At 41.5% G+C, this 24,159-nt stretch overlaps 2 protein-coding genes across 6 annotated transcripts in view; one reads left to right on the forward strand and one right to left on the reverse strand.

Annotated features, from left to right (window-relative positions):
• Window positions 1–3,193: 3,193 nt before the first annotated feature.
• LOC122886971 (transcriptional regulator Myc-2-like) lies at window positions 3,194–7,298 on the reverse strand. 3 transcript variants are annotated; one of them, XM_044219754.1, is made up of 3 exons: window positions 7,036–7,298; window positions 4,609–5,221; window positions 3,194–4,136 (listed from the first exon to the last, which is right to left on the reverse strand). In XM_044219754.1, exons 2-3 carry the CDS (start codon window positions 5,210–5,212, stop codon window positions 3,604–3,606), a joined length of 1,137 nt encoding a protein of 378 aa, XP_044075689.1. In that variant the 5' UTR covers window positions 5,213–5,221; window positions 7,036–7,298; the 3' UTR covers window positions 3,194–3,603. The 3 variants fall into 3 exon arrangements, with proteins under 3 accessions (XP_044075689.1, XP_044075690.1, XP_044075688.1); XM_044219755.1 differs by having other exon boundaries at window positions 3,194–4,139; XM_044219753.1 differs by having other exon boundaries at window positions 3,194–4,142.
• Window positions 7,299–12,129: 4,831 nt separating this feature from the next.
• LOC122886973 (immunoglobulin lambda-1 light chain-like) overlaps window positions 12,130–24,159 on the forward strand; it is a 41,265-nt gene continuing 29,235 nt past the window's right edge. The window contains exons 1-6 of one of the 3 annotated variants that reach the window (XM_044219759.1): window positions 12,469–12,943; window positions 13,036–13,358; window positions 19,028–19,082; window positions 21,475–21,783; window positions 21,898–21,969; window positions 22,408–22,988. In XM_044219759.1, coding sequence (XP_044075694.1) covers window positions 12,901–12,943; window positions 13,036–13,358; window positions 19,028–19,082; window positions 21,475–21,783; window positions 21,898–21,969; window positions 22,408–22,556 — 951 coding nt within the window. In that variant the 5' untranslated portion in view covers window positions 12,469–12,900 and the 3' untranslated portion in view covers window positions 22,557–22,988. Of the gene's footprint in view, window positions 12,944–13,035; window positions 13,359–19,027; window positions 19,083–21,474; window positions 21,784–21,897; window positions 21,970–22,407; window positions 22,989–24,159 lie in introns of those variants that run through there. The other 2 variants (XM_044219757.1, XM_044219758.1) reach the window with 2 other exon arrangements.

Here is a 24,159-nt window from a genome sequence, read left to right on the forward strand (position 1 = left end):
ACCTCCAAAGGTTAAAACACAGTGAAGATCCTCCAGAAACTCCTAGGAGACCCCTGCCTCCTCCTAAAGGTTATTTGATAGCCCCTCCAGGAAGCCTTACCTCTTAAGAGACATTAATAAACTTTCTCGGGGACCTCAACGACCTCCCAGTCACTCTTGAAACTTCCATAAGTACATTTAAAACACACTTAAGAACCTCATAACTTCCATAGTGGCCTCTGGCTCTTCTTAAAGGTCACTCGAAAGCTCCTCAAGAACCCCCCCCCCAGCGACTGTGGACATCTGTTTGGAAACCCACCCCCTCCCCGCTGGGCCTGGAGGACATAATGCCACCTGTTGTGTCCGACAGCTGCTTTATTTTTATCACCTCATGCAGCACGAAGTCTCTTAAAGAGCCAGACTCTCAAACCAGAAACGCCCCCAGGCACTGGTCCCTGAGCGATGGCTGGATTAACCTGTAACGGGGCCCCGTGGGGGACGCTTTGCTGTTGGGCCCCTGCAGGAGACACTGCAGCTTCACCGTACGCCCAGACACCCGGAGACCAACACTGGAGTGCAGTGCAGTGACACTATAAAGCTGCCGTTTGATTCCATCTGATGTCGCGTGTATCTCCTGTTAGTATAAAAGTATGTGGATTTAGTTTGCATACTAACCGTATACGACGATCAGTATGTAGTATATTCTGCGGTTTGGATTTGGGGCAGAACTCAGGTTTTACTTTGTGGGGACTTTATTAAGCACAGCTTTATTCAGAAGGATGTCCCACAGTGCTAACCAATGAATAACGTCAAATTGCTGATAATGTTAATTGTGAGTTTGATATATGATGTGACTCCTAATTGGACTCAACAGGATGAACGCAGATATACTTTAAGTAGCTTTCACTTTCTTTAACTCCACAACAACAACAACACTTCCTGCTTTCTGTCAGGAGAGAGAAACAACCTGAGCAGACGAGCGTTTTATGTGACTGATAACAAATTTAAACTTATAATAATACATTTTTAGTACATCAACTCAATTACATGAACTGAGTGACGGCTGCAGACGCATCACCGCTGATGGTCTCTGAATCTGAGGGCTCAGATCACCTCAGGCTGCCCGTTTTCTGCCAGAGAGCATGAACAAACAGCGAGCGGACAGATTCGCCGTCCCTGAGTCACCGCCTGCAGGCTTCTCCCAGCTGTGACTCAGCAAAAACTGAAATATTATTTGGTGTCAAAACAGTGTGGATAAAGTTGCACGGTGGGAAAATTAGGACACAGCTGTCAGCGTTTAAAAGACAATGATATGCTGAACGAGCTAATCGACTTTTTTTAGCAAGACCTCCACCTGTCTGTGTATGTTCGTCACAAAGTGCAGCGGTCGGCCTCCTGACTTGCGAGCAGCAGGTGGGGGTCACCTCACAAGTCACTCTTTTTCGTTTGCGGAGGTTTTACAGTGCTCGTTCAACGTCTTCCACTAATCCCTCGGGATAATGTCGTCACGAGGACGGTTAAGAGCTCCCTGCCTTTTTGTGTTGCACCACGACGCTGTTTGAGTCCCCCGATGCAGGCGATAATACACGACAGCGTCTTCTGGTGTAAGGAAATAATGGAGGAGGTAAACATGACTCTCTGTGGACACCTGGGAGTCTATACTGTCTCTACGTCGACCGAAGTGATTCTCTGTAATGAAGGACACAAACGGACCACACAACAAATCACATCAAACTCTGCTTTGTTGTGAACTTTTGAACGACATCGATGACAGATTCGACTGTTTGCTGAGGATGCTCGATTGTGTTTTAGCAAAAAGTGGTGACAGCAGAAACAGGAAACCCTCCACTCACTCCTCACTGATCTGCCACGTCAGCATGACTCGGCAGTCTGGACTGTCAGCATGACTCGGCAGAGAGTCACTGCGACTCATCAGTTTCTCTTTATTTATTTATTTTATTGGCAAAAGAGAGAAGATGGTGTCACGGTCCAGTGCGGACAGCCTCGGACGCCCCACGCACACACACAGAAATTAACGTACTCGTCACATATGATACATAAATGAAGTGCGATTGTGTCGATCGTAAAGAGGTTACGCTTGTGTATTGATCTACGAGTGAGGGTCGGTCGATATGCCGGTTTATTCTTTGGTTCAATGAAAAGTGTGTCGGATGTTTTGCGACACCAATCTGCTAATGAAGAAGAAGGTTTATACAAGTTTTTGCATCTGTGCGATGACGTAAATTACAATACACGAGATATATATATATATATATATATAACATGGCCAAAAGTATGTGGACAGCTGAACACTGCAGCCTCCACTCTCCAGGTTTCAGTCTTTCCACCAGATGTTTGAACCTGCTGCAGGGATCTGCTCCCATTCAGACACCAGAGCATCAGTGAGGTCCAGCACTGATGCTGGTGATCAGGTCTGGCTCCCAGTCCAGTTCATCCCAAAAGGTTTTGTTTGGGGGGGGTTGAGGTTAAGTTCTTCCACGCCAAACTGGGAAACCCCCTTTTCTTTATGGAGCTGGCTCTGTCATGCAGAACCAGGAACGGGACAAACACAAACTAAGAAGAAAGTTTAGTCTGAAACATCACCAGGAGCCCAAACCACGTGTTTGGCCATGTAGTCTGTAATGATAGAAAATTACATATAACATGAAAAGATTGGCCAGGCCTACTATGAGTTTGTGGCCTTTGACCTCCTTGGAGTAGCATTACTGATTTAGGAAATCCTTCTTACGCCGTCTGATAAAAACGTGTGAATTCTCCTGCAGTTAGTCAGAGCTCTGTGACGCAGCCCTGCGGCATTCTGGGATGTGAACTCCCAGAGCGTACCGTGGGAGTGGAGGAGTCTGACTTTGTTTTTAACTGACCGGAGCTCAACTTTCACCTGGTTTCAGGCTGGAAAACACAACACGACGACAGCAGCTCTGTTCTACGCTCTAGGTGATGCTAAAAAAACAAAACAAACGAATCTCTAAGGAGCCTTCATCACGTCTCTCTCGCCCTCGGATTTCACAATAAACTCCAGAGGCTAAAACTCAGCTCCTCCTCTGAATAAAAAAAGGCTGCTGAAGCCACAAATCTCTGACCTCATTTCCCCCACATTACGACATGAATTAAGAGAATAAAAATCATCTTACATTAATCTGGTTTCCCTTAAAACGTGCAGTTTGCATGCAAAGAAACAAATCTTACACCGTTGTAACATTGACAGGAACTCCAATGTATGGAGGGCTTTTATTTTGATCATTATCAGTCAGATACTGACTTTAATAAAAAGGTATTTTTCCTAATCAGACATCTGGATTTTATTCCAAAACTTAAAGAAAAAACAGCTATTTTAAATTAAAATGTGCATGAGCTGTCAAAAATAAAATAAATATAAAAAACAGACAGTTTGACTGATTACAGACCAGCCGCCAACACCCCAGACAGTCAATTATGGTCCTTGTAGTTCCCCATGTGGTTTACATTAGTCATTATTTGATACTTAATACACTAAATAATTAATAATTATTCTTAAAAGATCTTAGTTGCAGCCCGGATGTCCAACATGAAACGTGACATAACGAATATAAAACAAACTAACATGAACACTAGCAAATTAAACAGTTAATGTAAAGTCCTCAGCTGCTCCAGTCTGTGTTTGAGCTCTCTGCTCCTCTTCCTCAGCTCGTCCTTCGTCGTCAGCAGCCTCCTCTCGTCCTCTCTGATCTCCATGATGAACTCCGTCGCCTTTTTCAGGATCACCACCTTGGCCGCTTTGTCGTTGTTTGCCACCGCCGGGACTTCGTCCCTCAGAGTGAGGAAGCTCATCTTCAGCTCGTTCCTGCGCTGCCTCTCCAGCACGTTGTGAGTCCTGCGTTTGTCGTCGTCCTCGCCGTCGGACCGCGGACTCCAGCACCTGCGGCCGCCGCTCTGCCTCGGCGCCGCCGGGCAGCTGCTCCCCGACTTTATCCGTTTCCCAGCGGGCTGCTGGGCGGCGTAGTTGTGCTGATGGATGTTGATGTGAGAGCGTTTCAGGATCAGCGAGGTGGCGTCAGGTCTGCCGCCGCCGTCTGACCGCCGTGAAACCTTTCGCCTGTCCACCGTCACCACGTCGATCTCTTCATCCTCCTCCTCACCTTCTTCCTTTTCTTCTTCTTCTTCTGGGAAAAAAGAAGGAAAACATTCTGGTGTAAGTGCTGGTAGTCACTGTATGAAACAAGTGCTAAAACTGTCAGTTATACTGCTGCTGTTGCTACTAACAACAACTGTTACCACTGGTCTTACCACACAGTTAGTAACGCCACTAATAACAGTTATCGCAGCACTTTAAGTTTACTACGTTTTGTAATTCAGCGCCTGAGAGGCACTTTTTTGTAACTTGGATCTTAGTTTTGTCCAACATTTACTATGAAATCATATCCCTGACTTATTGACATCTGATGACATCACTATGACGCCACAGAAGACATATTACAGCTTCCTATGCCGAGTGCCCCTTTAAGCGGTTTAGTCCATCGTAGCTGATAGAAGTGACGGATAAAACCATGAAAACAAGACCTGGCTTGTAATGAACCACATTATCCTTTAAGTGTGGAGCAACTCTTTCCAAAATAAAAGCCTCTTTCCCACCTGATTCACTGTCACTGCTGCTGAGAGGAGGCGAGTCCAGACACAGGTCTGACGCCACCGCCGCTCCATCGCCGCTCTTCTCGCTCAGCGTGGTGTACGGAAACACCACAGAGGGGTCGATACAGTCCGTCGCTGCTGTGTGGAGGTCCTGCAGGTACCCTGCGTTCACCTGAGAGCTGCCCCCCTGCTGATCAGTGTTGCTGGCTGTGGTGGAGTCCCGACGGGCCCGGAGCGAGGCCAGCCTCTCTGACACCACCTTCTCCAGCTTGGTGGCGGCCGAGAAGCTGCTGCTCCACATGCAGTCCTGGATGATGAAGGACTGGAGGAAGGCCGCGGAGGGGTTGCAGTCCTCGTCCAGCAGGTCAGACACCGCCTCCAGGTGTTCGGCGGCAGACAGCGGGACTTCGGACACGGAGGGTCTCCGGCTGGGGGACAGAGGAGGCGTCGGCAGCAGCTCGAACTTCTTCCAGATGTCCTCGCCGGGGCCTGGGAGGAGCTGGCTGCGTGGAGGCAGGTAGAAGTCCTCCTCCTCGCCATCCAGGAAGAATAACGGCTGAACCGTGTCATAGTCATAATCATAGTTGCTGGACATGGTTAACACCATTATGGCTGCCTGTGAAGAGACACAAGAGGTTAGGCTTAGCAAGTTTTACCTGACAGGACTGTGAGGATCCCACTTCTGAGCGATACTTTTAATTCTTTTGAAATTTAGAACAAACAAAGCCTCCATACTTTAAAGAAGGGTGGATATATTTCACTAATGGCAGCTGCTCAACTGCAGATTCAGTTCCACCCTGAAAACATAACTAAATTAGCATAAAAAAGATATGACTGATGATTTTGAAATTCAGCAAATAACTCATGAGTTTTTGCATGCGGGGGGGATAACATACAGCTGCCACAGTCCAAGTTCCTGTGTGAATATTTAAGGGGACAGTCATAGTAACACAGACAGGATTACGTTCAAGTTATTTAAAACTAACCACAGAGCACCATGAGCACTACAGTGGTCCTTACATTGAGCAATATAACGTAAAAAGTTCTGATAATAAAAAAGCAGCAAGACACAAACTAGAGAGTTTAACATAAAATAATTAAATGTGTTATAATTTTACATGAAAAGTTATTCGTAAGAATAAAAATCACTGCCAATATAAAGTCAGATGGGGTGGAGAGATACACCAAATTCCATTCAATAATGAGGCCGTTTAACATTCTTCAAATGGTCATCTTATCAGTTTTAAGATGTGACTCAAAGACCTCTTTATCAGGAGGTTACTCTTAAATTTGGTATGTAAATAACCCATTTAAAAAGGATTATGCTGTACTTATAAAAAAAAAAAAGATTGTGTATTGGGTGTGGTTCTTTAAATGTTGTGTTTACAGGTAGGATTTGCTGGCAAAGTTCACCAGTACCACATTCACACAAAACGTCATTCAAAAAACTGGCAGTTTAGTTCTTTTTTTATTTGGAGGTCCAAGTTAACACTATAAAAATAGGAGTCAAATAGAAAAATTCTTCTTCAACTGTAGCTCAGAAAGAGCTGTGCTAATGTTAAAATAAGTTACGATTATTCAGGTGTTATCAGGTAGCCAGAGGGCCAACTAGGAGAAAAACGACACATGGCCCGACCAGTTATCGACAGGTGAGGTGTTGGTGCTCAGCAGATACACTACCAGCCTTCAGTTAGCACAGCCATCAAATTATCTACTAAAACTGTCTATAACTAAGTGGGGTTTGGTAACAGCTATCGAAATACGGCTTGTGACTATAGAGAAAACGGAATGCAGGGGTATATTAGCCTATTTACCGCTGCCGAGAGTAATCCCACAGAACTTAATCCAAGAAACAGTAAATTTAGGATTCTTTTGTTTATAGTTAAAGCTTAAAACTACAAAATATGACTCAAATGCAAAGATTCATTATAAATAGAGGACACTCTACACTTCGGCATCTAAAATCCCAGTAAACAGCACTTGTTTAAAAAAAACAAACAAAAAAAAACTGATTAACAACACAATTTTAGTGCAAAAACCCCCCAACAAAATAAGATATTAGCTACTAAGAAAGAAGTGGTGTTCATGTTAAATAAAATAGTTAAATAGTTTGATTATTCTGTCAGATTCTGGGACACCGGGACATCGGTCAAATACTGACCGATGAGGTGTTGGTGCTCTGCAGATACACCAACAGCCACAAACTGTTCGTGGGGGATCTCCATCTTAATACTAAGAAATCACCGTTTTAAGTAACAGCTATCAAAAAACAGTTTGGGAGCATGGTGAAAACTAACTACAGGGGTAAATTCGGCATACTGATTTTGTGACCAGTTCTCCCCCGTGAGGGAGAAAACTGTCCCGAAGAGAAGCAGCAGAGAGCTCAAACAGTCGCATAACCGTTTAACGTTAGCTGCCGTTAAAACTCACCGTTACGACTCCAGGAATAAACTTAACGGGACTGATGTGAAAAGCGAGTAAAATCCAAATGTTCCGGTGAGCGAAGGTTAAATCTTCACAGTGCTTTATTTTTTTTCCCCCTCCGTGTGTGAAAAATATATCCTCGTTCAATCAATAATCGATAACAGTGATAACTGCTATAGTTTTAACGCTACGCCGGCGTCGCGCGCTGTTGTCTCAGAGTGAGTCGCAGCAACCGGCCGCTCTCGAGACATTTAATACGAGACGTTTTTTTCTCTACATCCGCACACGACAATTTTCGCGCCAAATATGAGCTACGTAGTAAATTAAAACGTCTCGTGAGCGTGTTGGTGTCAGCGTGACAAATAACTAAACACTTGGTCTCTTAGCAACAGACAGTTTTATAAACGCGTTGCGTTCAAACGGAGCAATAGGATGCGTTAAATATGGGAACTGTTTTACTCCGCGGATGTGTAGTGATGCGGCGATTTTTAAGGAGGGTGGTCCGTGAACAGTAAATGATGCAGGGGCACGAAGTTCCGGGAATTCGGCTCTCAGTGATTAAGTCATGAAAAAAATAAGTAAAATAAATGTAAAATAATTTTAAAAAGAAAAGAAAAAGATAGTGAATAAAAAAATAAAATAACTAAATAAAACGATCAAAAAAATTTAAATAAAATAATCAAAAAATAAATAGAAAGATATTAAAGGAAATAATCAAATAAAATACATAAACATTCAAAAAAACATTGAAAATACAATACAATAACATGGAACAAATCGATAATAAAAAAACTCAAATAATTAAAGAATAAAAGAAAAAGATTAAAGGAAAAAAGCTATAAAATAAAATAACAAAATAAAACCATAAAAAAATGTAATAAAATAACCACAGAAGAAAAGAAAATTAGTAAAGGAAAAAATAAATTAAAGTACATAAAATAAAAATGTAAAATAAAATAAAACTATAATAAAATAGAATTAATTAACAAATAAAAGAAAAAGATTAAAGAAAAATAAAATACAGCTAAATCAAATTTAAAAAACAATATAAAATGTTTAAAAAGAAATAAAAGATCATCATCCATATTAATTAATCATTTAATTCATCAGTTAAACATATTATCCATCATATCGACTACTTCTTCAGGCCTCTGTCATGTATTTCCTGCATCTATACCCAAAGTTATCCTCTTAAATCAAATGTCTTTCAGTCACTGTTATTGTGTCCACCCCCGTAAATCACAATTATAAAGCCAGTTTTTCAAACTCTGCATTTTACCTGTTTATTTCCATCATGGTATTCTAGTAGATTTGCAGGGTTTACATGCAAAACACTTGATGAGGTCATGTAATTTACCTGTACTTGACATTCAGGGATTATTTGATGATTACTTGATTGATAATGTCTCGGAGGATGGACAAACCTCTCTATATATTTTATACTTAAAACTCACTTCTTTAACTTTTCAATCATTGAATCTCTGAATCTTCAGCACTTAATATCACACTGTGAGTTTAATGACAGCAACTGATTATTCTACTATCATATATAACTTTATTTAATGATTTAACAGATGCATACAGAGGTTACAAACATATAACACAGACTCAGAATATAAAAAGTCTAATAAAATAGATACATGATATGATCAAAAGGAATTATGTTCAATCGACAAATATATCATAATGACATTAACCATAGTAGCAGTAGAATATCCAAACTGAGTATGAAGGACAAACACTAGACAACAACTAAATCTGAATTTTATATGTTCTACGACACTGTTAAAGGTCCAGTGTGGAGGATTTAGCGGCATCTAGCGTTGAAACTGCAGTTTGCAACCATTTGAACACCGCTCGCCTCACCCTCCCCTTCCAAGCGTGCAGGAGAAACTACGGCGGCCGTGAAACTCAGACTGCCCTATCTAGAGCCGGTGTTTGGTTTGTCCGTTCTGGGCTGCTGTAGAAACATGGCGGTTTGCAACATCCGTGGCATTCTGTATTGATCCTTTAGAAAAGTACTAACACACACGGTGCACACGCTGCAGTAAAAGTACTAACACACACTGTACACACACTCTGCTGCAGTAAAAGTACTAACACACACTGTACACACACTCTGCTGCAGTAAAAGTACTAACACACACTGTACACACACTCTGCTGCAGTAAAAGTGTGAGAGTGTGATCAGGAAAAAGTCCTTAAAGCATTAAAGCAGTGCAGCGTCCCTGTGGCTGCTGTGCTGTTATATATTCTATCATCAGGTTATTATTCCTCGTGCATTAATGTAAAGCAGGATGTTGCTGCTGCAGCTGGTGGAGCTGGAGCTCATGTTGAACCGGTTTGTATCGGACTGCAGCTGATGATGCTTTTCATTCTGGATCCATCTGCCGATTCTTTTCTCCGTCGATCCATCGATCGATCGATCGGTTTGGGAAACTCGTGAAAACAGTGAGAAACGCCGTCACGACGACCCAGAGCCCAAAGTGACGCCTTCACCGTGTCGTCGTGTCCGACCGACAGTCCAAAGCTCGACGTTATTAACAAACATCACAGTTATTACAGTCGTTCAGAGGAAAAGCAGCAGATCTGCACATCTGAGGAGCTGCAGCCAGGAAGGGATTTACAGGAGAAACGACTTCAGACATCAAAACAGTTTTCTGTCAATCGACTAATCGATTAGTCGTTCCAGCTGTACTTGTATAAACTGCTGGGTAGTTTAATTTGTAAAAATCTTAATTTGTAAAGTAACTAGTATCTAAAGCTGTCAGAAAAATGTAGTGCAGTAAAAAGTCCAATATTTCCCTCTGAGATGCAGCGGAGTCGAAGCAGAAAGTGGCATGAAAAGAAAAGATTCAAGTGAAGTACAAGTACCTCAGATTGGTACTTAAGTTCAGCACTTGAGTAAATGCACTTAGTTACCGTCCACCGCTGCTGATATGTCCTTTATTACATTCTTCTGTATTATAATTATAATTAAATCACAGTGAGTTTTTCTTTGATGAAATGTGCAACATAAATACATTTACCTTGTGTTGTACTGCTGCTCTCTAGTGCCTGCAGTGACGCACTGCTCCACACCAGGCCTACTGTAATACCATGTGGTGGAAGCAGCAGCAGTGGGAAGAGGCCTTGCAAGTAAAGCAGTGTGCTGTTGTAGCCACTAGAGAGCAGCAGTATTCCCAAATCCATACCACATACTAATTATATACAGTACATACTACATACTAATCGTCATAGTGTACTGTTTTAGCAGTCAGTGTACAAAAAAATCAACATACTTTACTATTTTATACTAACAGGAAATGACACATTGCATTCAGCTTTTTATTTATGTGTTTCCCTGCATCTCTGTGGAGCTGTCTCACCATCATCCGCAATCTGTTCAGACTGTTTTCCAGCTGTGAGCAGCTCCTCCATCTCCTTTGTGCATTGCACACACTACAGACTCCAAACCTGCCCAGAATGAGTGGATTTTGGGGCACGCTGAGGAACGCAGCAGCAGCTGTAGTACGGGCCTTTTTCATGACATTTTGACGGCGTCTGACAGCAGGAAAATCACAGGCGAAGAACCTCACCGTTTTTCCTGAACAGTGATTCCTGAAGCACTATCTCTGAAACCAGGTAACGCTTGCAGCTAATGCATTTACCAAGCGCGTCAAACTGGATGCATGTTCTCTGCTTTACGCTCAGTTTGTAATGAAATAAAACTGTTAACATTGCTCTAAACATTGCTACACTACTTTGCCAATTGCCTTTCAACACTGACACACGTGAGAGCACTTTTAGATAATGAGTTCACTTACAAATCAGAGCTTGAGCACTGTTAACAGGCCACAGGTAAACATTTGGTTCAGACAACAATGGAGGCCAATATTGGACAGAGAGGTGAGAGGGGTGAGAACTGGAGGAGGAGGAGGTGAAGTAGGACAGGGGAGGAGGGGAGGAGGAGGAAGAGGAGTCAAGAACACAATAACTGATGAATTCAGAGCGACGATGAGCATGGAACTGGTGAGTAACTGTAAGTGCTGTAGTCTTGCTGGGACAGTAGTATGTACTGTACTTTCATAATGAGAAGGATCTATCCTTAAAACCATTCAAATGTTTTTACAGGACCGCAAGAAAACCAGTATCTGGTGGAAGAGGTCGACCTCCTCACCTGCCCCCCCTCTCCTCATCTGCCCCTGTATTAGTATTAGTAGCAGCAGCAGCAGTAGTAGTAGTAGTAGTAGTAGTACTGCCTAGTATAATATTGGCAATAATATAGTAGTAGTAGCAGCAGCAGTAGTAGCAGTAGTATTAGCAGTAGTAGAGGCCTTGTGTGTGAGTCAGTGTGTACCTGCAGACACTAGAGGGCAGCAGTGTGAAGGATCTGTTCTACACAGTAACAGCAGTACAGTAGTTGGAGCAGTATTAGTATTAGTAGCAGTAGTAGTAGTATCAGGTGGAGGCGCAGTGTGTTGTTGCAGACACTAGAGGGCAGCAGTGTGACAGTTATAATCCTGACAGCAGCAGCACAGAACAGATAGAAGTACTGTCATATAAACTGTAGTACGAGGTGATAACTACAGCTTTAAAGTGACGGCTTGAGTGTAAAAAACATCTTGGATCAACATAAAGATCATTCACAATATATTATGGAAAATGTTCTGTAATAATATCAAATATTATGTAATAAATAGGAGAGAGTTAGTTTTGGTTTCGCTCAGTCAGGACATGTGGTTGTGTCCTGAAAACATGTAGATACAGGCACAGGTTATCTTTATATCAGCTCTATAGAGGAGAGAGAAATATAAATATATATGAAATATATATGAAATATAAATATATATATATAAAAGGAAAAATATAACTGGTAACTTGTATATTTTAGTTTATTTCAGCTTAGGAGTCAAATGTTAAACCCTTTCTTTGAATATTTATGAATAAATATTCAGTTTTTTCCAAATGAGCTGCAGATTGTTTTTATTTTGTAATATTAGAATTACAATTGAATATTATAGGCCTATACAAATTAAAATGTTGCTATTTGAATTACAAGCAAGTATCGATAATAATGAAACTGAACTTACACACAAACTTGATTTTATTTTTCTGTATCAAAGCATGTGGACCTGAACTTTAAATTATACCCAGACATTCAGCAGGAAAATACTGACATTTTATTGAAAATATTTAATATACAGAAATATTCACAGTAAACTGAAAATATTGTAACTGTGACAAAATATTCAGATTGGTCCCAAATCATATATTATTTGATAATATTTGAAGTGTAAAAACATATCGGACTGTTCAAATGATTTTATTCTATGTCTTAAATACTCATATTGTCAAACTAAAATGTATCAGACAAATAATAAGTGTTCAAAGAACATTTAGAGGGTTTCTGTTGTTGTTGGTTCTCAGTGCACTTGTGTAAGTTACAGTTTAAATCAGACTGGCAGCAGAAGTGGGATTATTAGTATTTTATCAGTAGTTTCATTGCAGTTTACAGAGTGAAAACATCTATTTTAACACAAACATCAGACAGAAACAAAGATCAGATCCGTCTGCAGGGAACAGACTGAGACAGTCGGTGATGTGCAGCACAGACAGGATGCAGTCCTCCATCTCTATGGTAACCGTGTGCTGCCTGTTGCTCCTCGGCTCCGCCTCCTCTCCCCTTTGAAACCACACGACAGCTTCAGCTGAGCTGTCAATCGGCAGCAGCGGCCTTATCTGTCCGCCGCAGGGGCTGATGGGAGGTCTGAGGACCTGTTAGAAACCACGTGGCCCTCGTCTGATCTCGCAGCTCGTCCTTGTTTGGCCTCGGCTGCATCAGAGCGCCACTTCTCCCCAGGTTCGCCAGAGGAAACGCCACTGCACACAATGCTTTCCCTCCCAGCTGCTGCTCTGTGCTGTCTGTGTTCAGGTGAGTGTTTCCAGCCAATCAGGAGCCAGCAAACTCAACCTGTAACAAACACTGTCACACTGACCTTCATCCATCTGTCTGTTTCTCTACAGCGCTGGTTGCCATGGCAGCAGAGCTGATTCAGGATGATTTAACATTGACCAGGAGAGTTGGTGAAGCTGTCTCCTTCAGCTGTGGAGGAACTGACCAGTGTGATGGCAGTTATGTATTCTGGTACCAGAAGAAAGACACAGAAACATTCACACGGATTCTTAGAATTACCAGGAGTAGTGGTCAAGTTTATTCAGGCTACAGTCATCCTCAGATAAATGATTTCTCAGCTGTGAATAAACAGAACGGCTGTGAGTTGAAGATCCAGAAAGCTAACGTCTATCATTCAGCCTCCTACTACTGCTCCTGTTGGAAGAGAGACGCCCACAGTGAGAAATGATCCCTGCAGCCTGAACAAAAACCAACAGATGTCAAACAGTGTTTGTGACAGGAAGAGAGCAGCAAACCACAGCCCAGGTTCACATATTTCACCTCCATCTCAGCCAGAGTCACAAACATACTGAACTGAGGGATTTATTTCATATTAGATTTATTTATATTTCAACAACAGCTCTCGTCTCTGCTGCTCAGGGCCGGCTCCACAGTTATTGATATGATATTTCAGTATCGATCTAGCTTACTACGATGCCAAGTGGCTCATGTCAGCCAGAAAGCTAATGCGCAAGGTAACCATGACGATGGAACTCTGTTTGATTGGCCACTTGCCTCAGTTACGACTTTACGTCCAAACTAGTTGCCCATGTAATCGTGGTGCGACCAGTTTTAGTACCTTACAGACTAACTAGCCGTTACTAAGCCTCGAGTGTCGACTTTCCACCCTGACTTAGGAGAGAACTTACACACAGCTGGTGCAACCCAGTGCAGAACCCTGTTTTTATGGATACAGCGTTAGCCATTATCACTGATACTGGTCAGCCAAACTTCAGCACAATGCCTTACGTTCTAGGAAGGAGCAGTTATTTAGAGAGCTACTGGCCAAAGTCAAAACTGGACTCTGAGTAAACGTTAGGTTCTGCGTTAGTTTGGAAATTATTGGTGACGTATGAAGCTGCTGTTAAACTGAAGAACACCTTTAGGCTACAACTGCATTAAACGTCAATCCAACAACACGAGGGAACGACATCACGACCACCGAGCCCTTATGTCAGAACCAGCAGTAAATTCCATCTGTACAGACAGATGTTGCAGCCTGTGCATACCGCTGATTATCAGTTATTAATATACGCTGGCCTTCCTCTGTGCAGCCTCGCTACAACTAAGGCTACAGAAATGAAATAACTGCCACACAACAGCAGAATAAAACATCACCAAAGCGATAACACAGAGACGTGTGAACAAGAAAAACTCCACCGCAGCTGCAGCCACAAACACATATTAAAGAGACACACAGTTTCTACACACCGCTCACACACAACGCTATGTTGCTATGCAACACAGAGGTTGTTCATGTCCCTGTCTGTAGTTGTTGTACTCACCTGTCTGAACGTCAGTCTGTGAGCCTTGTGCGCCGCAAAGTCCTCCACAATCTGCTCCAAGTTCTTCTTCTTTGCTTGACCATCCTCAGTGCACATTATAACCAGTCCACTCAGCCTGTCTGTCCCACTGTAACCAGTCCACTCAGTCTGTCTGTCCAACTGTAACCAGTCCACTCAGTCTGTCTGTCCCACTGTAACCAGTCCACTCAGTCTGTCTGTCCAACTGTAACCAGTCCACTCAGTCTGTCTGTCCCACTGTAACCAGTCCACTCAGCCTGTCCCAATACAACCAGTCCACTCGGTCTGTCTGTCCCACTGTAACCGGTCCACTCGGTCTGTCTGTCCCACTGTAACCGGTCCACTCGGTCCGTCTGTCCCACTGTAACCAGTCCACTCGGTCTGTCTGTCCCAATACAACCGGTCCACTCAGCCTGTCTGTCCCAATACAGCCGGTCCACTCGGTCCGTCTGTCCCACTGTAACCGGTCCACTCGGTCTGTCTGTCCCAATACAACCGGTCCACTCGGCCTGTCTGTCCCCCTGTAACCAGTCCACTCGGTCCGTCTGTCCCACTGTAACCGGTCCACTCGGTCTGTCTGTCCCAATACAACCAGTCCACTCGGTCTGTCTGTCCCACTGTAACCAGTCCACTCGGTCTGTCTGTCCCACTGTAACCAGTCCTCCTGCGCTCCTCAAAGTTTTAAACACTTTGGGCTGGATGAGGCTCTGCAGTCACAACTGTGGCAGAAATGGCCAGAAGCAGCAGAAAGGCCTCACACACCTCACTGAAGGTAGAAGTTCCAGCAATGTAGCAAATGTAGAAATCACCGCTGGAGGATCCACCGTGAGAATTTTAGCATTTAGCATTTTTCCAGACCCAGCATGCACCTGTTGGTCACTCAGCATCTCGGGTGTGTTTGATTTGTTCACTTAGCGCGCTCACCGGGTGGTGCATTGAATCACTGACTGATGAGGGTAGATGGGACCTTTTTTAACTGCGTGTCAGCTGCAGAGTGCGTCCGTCGTGGAGCACTCTGGAGCTCCGCCCTCCTGCAGCCACATGCACACCAGCAGCTTCTTCTCTGTTGCCGAGCGACCGGCGCCCACCAGAAGGTGGCGCTCTAGGCGACCGCCTGCATGGCCTATGCCTTTAGCCGGCCCTGCTGCTGCTATTCACCACAGTGGCTCCTGGCTCCATAACCTTACGGGGTAGTGCAAAGTCAGCTGTTTTTACAGAAATATATTCAAGAGCAAAAAAAATGAATAAGTCACTGAAAATAATATGTTAAAATTAAGATTTCTGTAAATTGAAATTGAACTCTCAGCATATGATTTACTGCTGTGAGCATAAAAATAACTTGTCAAATGAAATATTTAGTAAACAAAAGAGCTGAAGCTACAGAATAAATGCTCGACCGGGACACAGCAAGCAGCCAAAATTACAGCCAATATTTCAGAGCAAAACATGAGTGCTTATTACTCAAACCCACGCCAAAGTACAGCTTCATGTCTTAATAAACACAGAATGAACAGATGAACTGGATGGGTGGTTTTAGTTCTGATATTTCATGATGATGTAAGCTGCCGTCAACACTGCTGACCTTACGGAGTCTGGACATAACAGTCAATAGCGTGAGCCTCGACAACACGTATATTCACAGGTGTGGAACATAGTCCAGCTCTTCATTCAGTGTTATGATACACAGAGATTCTGGACCCAAAAGCACGACTGACACAGAGAGAGATGAAGTGATGAGTTTCAGTTTGTTGTAAAAGCGAAGAGACACCAGGTGTGTAGAAGGAACCAGCGGGAGCCGGTGGACTGGCCGATGACAGCAGGCTGAGGTGGAGAACCCGTGGTAAGCAGTTGCTGGAGGAGCCGGTGAAGAGTCGGAGGCAGGTGTCCGTTGACGGGGTGAGCCTGGACACAGGAATTCAGAAAGTTAGTCAGGGGTTCAGAAAAACAAGCAGGAGAATCTTTCAATGATCACTAGTCAGCGGCCGGCGTAATTCCACGTAAACGGACGATCTGGTGAGAAGAGCCGGGTATATATACTGCAAGGTGTTGATTGGTGGATGGAGAGCAGGTGGCTAACAGCAGGTGAGCAGCAGGTGTGTCAGTTTCCTGATTGGAGGTTCCTTGGAGGCCAACACTAGGAGTGGTACAGCTGTACCAGGACATTCAGGCGCTTAACTTGAACATCCAAAATGTTTCTCTTTCATTTACCTCCTCCCCTCTCAGACGTTTCTACAGCCTCTATACCTTCTACTGCGAGTGAGTCCGGGTTACAGACAGGCTGCTGTCTGTAGTGCTTGGCCATCGGGTAGTTTTCATTTCCTGTGCGAATGGCATATTTGTGCTCAGCGATTCTCTCGTTCAGTTTTCTTCTTGTTCTCCCACATAGAAATAACCACATGGGCATTGTAGCTGGTATACTACATGAGTTGTATTGCAGTTAATGAATCCTTTTAAAGTATAGGTTTTATTTGAGTGTACATCCTTTAAGTTGTTAGTGTGTTGCATGGTGTCACAGTGGTTACATCTAACACACTTAAGGTGTTGAATTTGTCCATTCGGCATGTTCTTTTTATTTTGTAGCATGTGCCATTGTCAAGTTGGCGCTGTGCCTCAGATAAATACCACACTACTACAGAGCCTCATTCGTCAGCACGTTTAATCACAATATCCTCATTTTTTGCCAAATCATCCAGAGCAATCCTTTCTTTCTTAGATAAGTTATGCTTAGTCGTTTCATTTCATTTCTTTGTTGGTCTCTTAACATGTCCTTGGATCCAAAGAGCACCTGTTTTTGATACCTGCATTTGTGAAGTAGCACTCTTCTACGGTGGCTGACAAGGGCAAACGCACTGCAACTTAAAAAAAGCACATGCAAATAGACAGAACACAAGAAAATTAACAAAACATCTTCATCAATTTGACAACACATGTGCTGCAAATACACATAACACCAAATACAGAAACACGCTGCAAACACAAGAGGACAACGGAAGTGTTTCCAGAGGACACTAAAAAGGTTTGTGACTCATGAAGTCGGGTCGTTTCATCCGTTCATTGTTTTCCTGTTATTTTTTTTGTACTGTTTCTCCACTTTCTTATCTACAGTATTTGTCATTACAATGCTTGGCCTTCTGTAGCCTATACCTCGGGATATTTCTGGTCTAACAATGCCTATATGATTACCATGCAGGCTACAGGTTGTCTGTCAACACTGGAGGTGGGATAGTGAAGGAAATATCTGTCATAAACACAAAATCTCCTCACAAATCATTAAAATTACTGATAGAATTCCACGTTTTCGCTCTGCAAGATCTTGAGAGGCTCATGCAGATGCAGCGGTCACTTTCAGCGCATGTGCAGAGTCAGAAACCCACAACATAAACATGAACGGATGATGCACGGACCCGACTTCAGTAACTTGATGAGTAACAAACCGTGGCAACAAACATGACAACAAGCGTGTTCAGCAATTTTTGGCTAGAATTGTGCTGAATTCTCTGCGGAACAGACTCACAACTGCGTCACTTAGTGGTCCATTCAGGCTACTGTCGTACACTAACATTTACTAATTAGCACTCAACACAAAGTACAGCTGAGGCTGATGGGAAAGTCAAGTCAATTTTATTTATATAGTCCAATATCACAAATCACACGTTTGCCTCAAGCGGCTTTACAGTCTGTGCAGCGTACGACTCCCTCTGTCCTCAGAGCCTCGATTCAGATCAGGAAAAACTCCCCAAAAAACCCTTTAACAGGGACAAATGAAGGAAGAAACCTCAGGAAGAGCAACAGAGGAGGGATCCCTCTTCCAGGACGAGACATGCAATAAATGTCGTGTGTGCAGAAAAGACCAAAACAGCAAAATAACAATATGTAAAATCAGGACGACTATATTATAGATAGACTGTAAACATATATGAAGAATATGAATCAGGGAGGACGTCGAGCAACTTCCAGGTGCCACCAAACAGACAGAAAGTCAGAACGTCATCAGTTCTGCAGGTATTTGGTCATGAACCAAAGTACTGGACAGATTAAAGTTTGACCTGCTGGTGGCGCTAGATGAAAAGTCAGAGGGTCACCAAAATTATTACAGTTCATCCTGAGGGGAACATGAACGATGAACCAAATTAAATGGTAATCCATCCAGTAGCTGAGATATTTCAGTCTGAACCTAAAACATCGACCTGCTGGTGGCGCTAGATAAAGAGTCAGAATCAACAAAGTGAATTAATGAAGTTAATCCTCTGGGGACCAAGAATGTCTGAACAAAATTTCATGTCAATCCATCCGTCCTTCCTTTGGTCCAGGTCCAGTCCATCTGGACTAAAGCAGTGGACCGGCAGACATTAGCATCCATAGAGCAGCACTGCTAGTGTGTCTAAAGAGACAATAAAAGAAGAGACAGTCATGTTGATGTGAACATCAGAGAAACACATCATGGAGCTGAAATATGATCCTGGTTCATAATTTGGACTCATTCACCTCAGCTGACACATTCAGCAGCAGACAGGTTTTTGTATCAGTCTGTTTCACTGTGGGAGCAAACAAATACTACTTCATCTTTGGCTCTGGAACTAAACTGTATGTAACAGGTAAGAATAAACATTCATTTTCCTTCAGTTGTTTTATTGAACAAGTTGAAAATGTGTTTTAATGAGTTTCTGCTGCTTCAGGCTTTACATGTTAGTTTTTTCATAATTAGCAGAGAATTCTTGCAGCCATGCAGCTGTTGTTACATAAAAAAGGTTCATGATTCCTGAAAAGATGTTGAAATCTCACTGCACAGCTGAAGTTAGTCTTTATTTCTGCATGAGAAAAAAAATGTATTTTAGAGCTGAAAACAGTCTGATAATGTTAATATTACAGTCTAAAGTATAGAGTTTTTATAACCTCTTAATAATAATCTTTAAAATCAAGATGATCTGTGACGTGAAATCTATTTTAATATATGTTTGCAAATGTATTTTGAAATGCATTTAGTGCTAAATACTTTATATTGTATATGATAATAATTATACTGTATATTTTAGCAGGTAAAATGGATGTTATGGTAATTATATTTAATATGATGGGAAATATGTTCTTTAGCACAAAACATGTTAATGCGTGAAGAAAAAGAGATTTTAAATGATTTTACAATAAATAGAATTCATGTACACTAATTTATATATTTGTATTAGATAGGATATATGATGATGTATGATAGCACACACACATCTTAATACACATTTACTATAAACCTTAATAGTGTATGATACTTAACATGATTTCAAATATATAATAGTAAATATTTTGGTGGTGAATTTAATGTATTAGTTATTATACATACATGCAGATATACTTACATTTTAATGTTGTAATACATAATGTGTATATATATTGTAGTTTTAACAGGAAAGTATTATATTATATTATATTATATTATATCATAATAACTATTTCCTTCACGTGTAAGAATCAGAACACATCATGGTGATTGTGTTTCATTTCAAGGTTAAAACCTATAAAATTGATTTATTGATTAGTTTTGTACTCATTACAGCGGAATGTATGGTGGTAAATATATAACACACTATACATATTGTAATAATTTGTATTGTATTGTGTATATATATATTAACGCTGTACTGCCTTTTGACCCTCACAGCCTCCCATTTCTGAAGATTTGAATTTCTGTTGTTTGTAATATCTGATGACATGTTTGTGGTGAATCAAACGAGGAGCTGAAGTTTGTATAATGCTGCAGTTTGTGGTGAGAACATACTTTCAGGAAGCAGAGCCACATGTGGTGCAGTGCCAGAAAAGACTCCAATAAATGGGATTATTTAACACCTTTAAATCGAGATAACTTCTTCAAAAATATAAGCATGTGCACGAAGCTCTAAAGAAGCATAACTGATGAGGTTAAAACACAGGTTTCATTTTTATCTGTATTCCTAAACAGCATTTTGTGAAGTATCGAGTGGAAAAGGGTGGAAGTAAGAAATAACACGAAGACAATAACATGTGTTCATACAAACATGTTGTATTTCTTCTACAAAGGCAGAGGGCAGAAAATGTGGAAGCTACGAGCGACTTCTTCCTGAGGCTGCAGCCAGAAAGTTCAGGAAATGAAAATCAAGGTTCACAGAATAACAGGTTGAAAAACAACTGAATTATTACATAAAGAAAAAAACATTAGAATATTCTAATACAACTTTTCTAATGTATATGAGGCAACAAAACATATCTGTGACCGATTTGTTTGATTAATAGATAATATCAGAAGACTCCAATCTTCTAAGAAACTGTTTTCCTTTATATGAGGGCAAAATTTACAATGATTATTTGTTATTATATTATATCATTAGTATTTTATATTACATAATTATTATTCATTACTTTGCTGTAATATTATGAATTTGACTTCATCCATTAAAATCAATAATAATAAAGTTTATTTCTATCGAGCCTTTAGAAACCAGAGTTGCAAGGTGCTTCACAGAATACAACACCATACAGATAAAACAAAATGCAAAAGAACAGCATTAAAAAGTGCAAATAGTTAAACATAGAAAGATAAAATATAAACAAGCACAATTTGAATAGGCATAAAAATATTATACAAACGCCAGTCTGTACAGGTGAGTTTTTCAAAGCTTTTTAAATTGAGGCGCTGACTCAGCTGATCTGATGTTGAGGGGCAGTTTGTTGGAGCTAAAACAGTAAAAGCATGATCCTAACTGTCAAATAATATATTCTTAACATTTGTCTTTTTTCCCATAAAACATATCACGACATGACATGATAATTATGTTTGCTATGAAGTGAATATATATCTGTAGTGTGTAATATGTAGTGAACTTTGTGCTGTATTGATGAGTAGTTTAGTGATCAGAGTCCATGTAGTTTCCAGGATCAGACTGAATGCAGTGCAGTGCTGGAAGCTGCTGCTGACTGTGTGAATGTGTGTCTGTGCTGCTTGTTGCTGCTGTCAAACTTCAGATGATCAGGTGGTGAAGCCCGTGGTGAGCGTGTACCCAGCAGCATCCAGAGGCCACCTGGAGGGGAAGAGCTCCCTGCTGTGTCTGGCCTCAGCCATGTTTCCTCCTCTGGTCCAGATCTCCTGGAAAAGACGAAAGGAGAACGGTCCTCTGGAGGATCTGCCCCCTGCTGAGGGAGAGCAGCTGGAGCTCAGAGAGTCGGGACGCACCGCCGCCATCAGAGTGATTGACCGGGACGCTCTCCACACATATAAATACCGCTGCTACGTCCAGCACGAGGGGGGCACAGTGGAGGCCCAAACAGAACAAGGTAATGAAGGCTTGGTGACTGTTCAGCAGTGATTCAGCTTCATGTGGAGACGCTGTCAAAGAGAGCAGAGGAGCAGAGGACTGACATTTCTTTTTGACTCCTTTTCTGTTTCAGAGGTTCCAGCTCGAGCATCCTGTCCTCCAGAGAGAGAGCCAGCAGACCTGAGAGCTCTGCAGCAAGCTGACTGTAAGATCACCTGCTGCCTCTCTGCAAGGACAGCTCCAATGTTCTGCTGAAGTTAGGGCTGCATATAAAAATCAACTAATCCCATTTACAACTCATAATAACCTGTGTCTTTTTATTTATGGACTTTCCATTTGATCCTTGAGTGACTTTAAATGTCAGAAATTGTAGTCAGTTGTGAATTACAAAGTTAATTGTAGCTCTAAACTTGAAAAAGGAAGTCAGATCCTGTTTAGGGCCCTGTTTAGGGCCTTTGAGCTTTCATTCAAATTGTAGCCGACCCCTGTCTTCATGTACAGCTGGTTGTCCCGTCTGTTATACTGATGAAAATCTGATGATATTCTGATTAAATTTACACAGTTGAACAGACTGAAACTGTGTAAAGAAGAATGACCTGTCTCTCTGTCTGTCTGTCTGTCTGTGTGTCTGTGTGTCTGTCAGTGTCCTTCCAGTCTCAGTGCAGGGTGAAGCTGCTCTGTTTGCTGTACACAGGGCTGATAGTGAAGAGTCTGGTGTACTGCTGTGGACTCTCTCTGCTGATGATCCTCAGAAACAAGGGACCGTCCACCAGCTGCACACATGCTGACTGACTGTTTTCTGCTCGCCTTTTCTCACCATCAATTCATCTCATTTATCACTTTGATCAGCTGTCAGAAATGTCAATTATGACGTGTTGTGGTTGGTTTTTAAATGTATCTTTTTATGCACAGGTTAGATACAGTCAGTTACTAAGTATAAATTCTTTGGTAAACTGTTTAATAGTTTATTTGCTCTTTTAATTGTGACACCTATAATAATAGAAAATGAAGCAGAATCATTAGCTGTCGGTAGATATTTTATTGTTTATAGTATATTTCTGTTCTAATGTTTCTTTTTAATACATTATGCAGAGTGTGGCAGGTTTGTCAAAGTCTTTCAGTGTAACATTCTCAATAAACTGAAAAATCACACAGTCTGTGTTTTATAAACATCCTTGTTTTTATGGATTTCATAGCAAATAATCAGAAACAGAATCAACCTCATTGGCCGTGTATGTTGACACCTACAAGTAATGTGTCTCTGGTTGTAAGTAACTCAATATACTGTCACACAGCAGCAAGAACAAATGTACAGGAAGATATGAATATAAGCATACACAGCTAAACAAGGACCACAAAGCTAAACAAAGATCAGCAAACACAAACATACAGCTATTATACACATGTCAGTAGGTGTGGGTGTGCCATCAGGTTCAGTGCAGACCCCCTTTTATAATTGTGTCAGTGTGGATGTAAAACTCTACGCTGATGACACAGTTGTTTCCACACATGAACAAACAGCAGAACGAGCTGCTGTGAAGCTACAACTGCTATAAAATGATCAGACAGCGGCTTCATCGGTCGGGCTGAAGTCTGAATGTTGGCAACATGACGGCTGTGTTTATTTTTTCAAAGCCAATAAAATGCCAAATAGCTCTTACAGCTTTATCAAGATTTAATGGATTGGTATAGTTACAGATTATACGTAAACTAAGATTTATATTTATGTAACACATATCAAGACAGAACCACAAAATGCTTCACAAAAAAAATACAAACGTTATACTTTTGATTTTCAAAAGTTATATATATGACATAATTTACACTCAAATTCTGATTCTAAACCTGTTAAAAAAGAAAGAAATGAACAGATAAATTAAAATATTAATTAACATTTAATATACATAAAATGTATGCGCGCCGTGATCCTGTCCCACATGTCCTAATATGTTGTATTATGTTACAAGGTATGGTCAGGCTGGAGAAACTGTCATTAAACTGTTGCCCTTAAAGATTCAATAAAAAGTCTGGATGCGATGTCATTATTGCGTAATCTCTATAAATAATAATTAAAAAACCAGGACATTGTTTTCCATCAAAAGAAACCCTGACCAAAAGCTTAACCAAAACCTCCTGAGCTGTATTTTATTTTAAATTTAACTTTAAGCAGTTTTGCGTCTTGTCTACACCAACTGAGAAGCAAAAACAGCGACATCTTCAGTTTTTTATCAGCGTTCACACCAGAATCATTCAGCCGTGCGCGCGTGTTTTGACAGCATTCACAGACCATTACACAATACATCAGTGTAGTTATGTTTGTAAGCCAGAGGAAAAGAGACGTGAAGCTTAAAAACATGCTTCATGCCACAGTGATGTGACACATAACGGCCGGTGT

This window comes from Siniperca chuatsi, linkage group LG13, assembly GCF_020085105.1.
Source record: "Siniperca chuatsi isolate FFG_IHB_CAS linkage group LG13, ASM2008510v1, whole genome shotgun sequence".
NCBI classification, from domain to species: Eukaryota; Metazoa; Chordata; class Actinopteri; order Centrarchiformes; family Sinipercidae; genus Siniperca; species Siniperca chuatsi.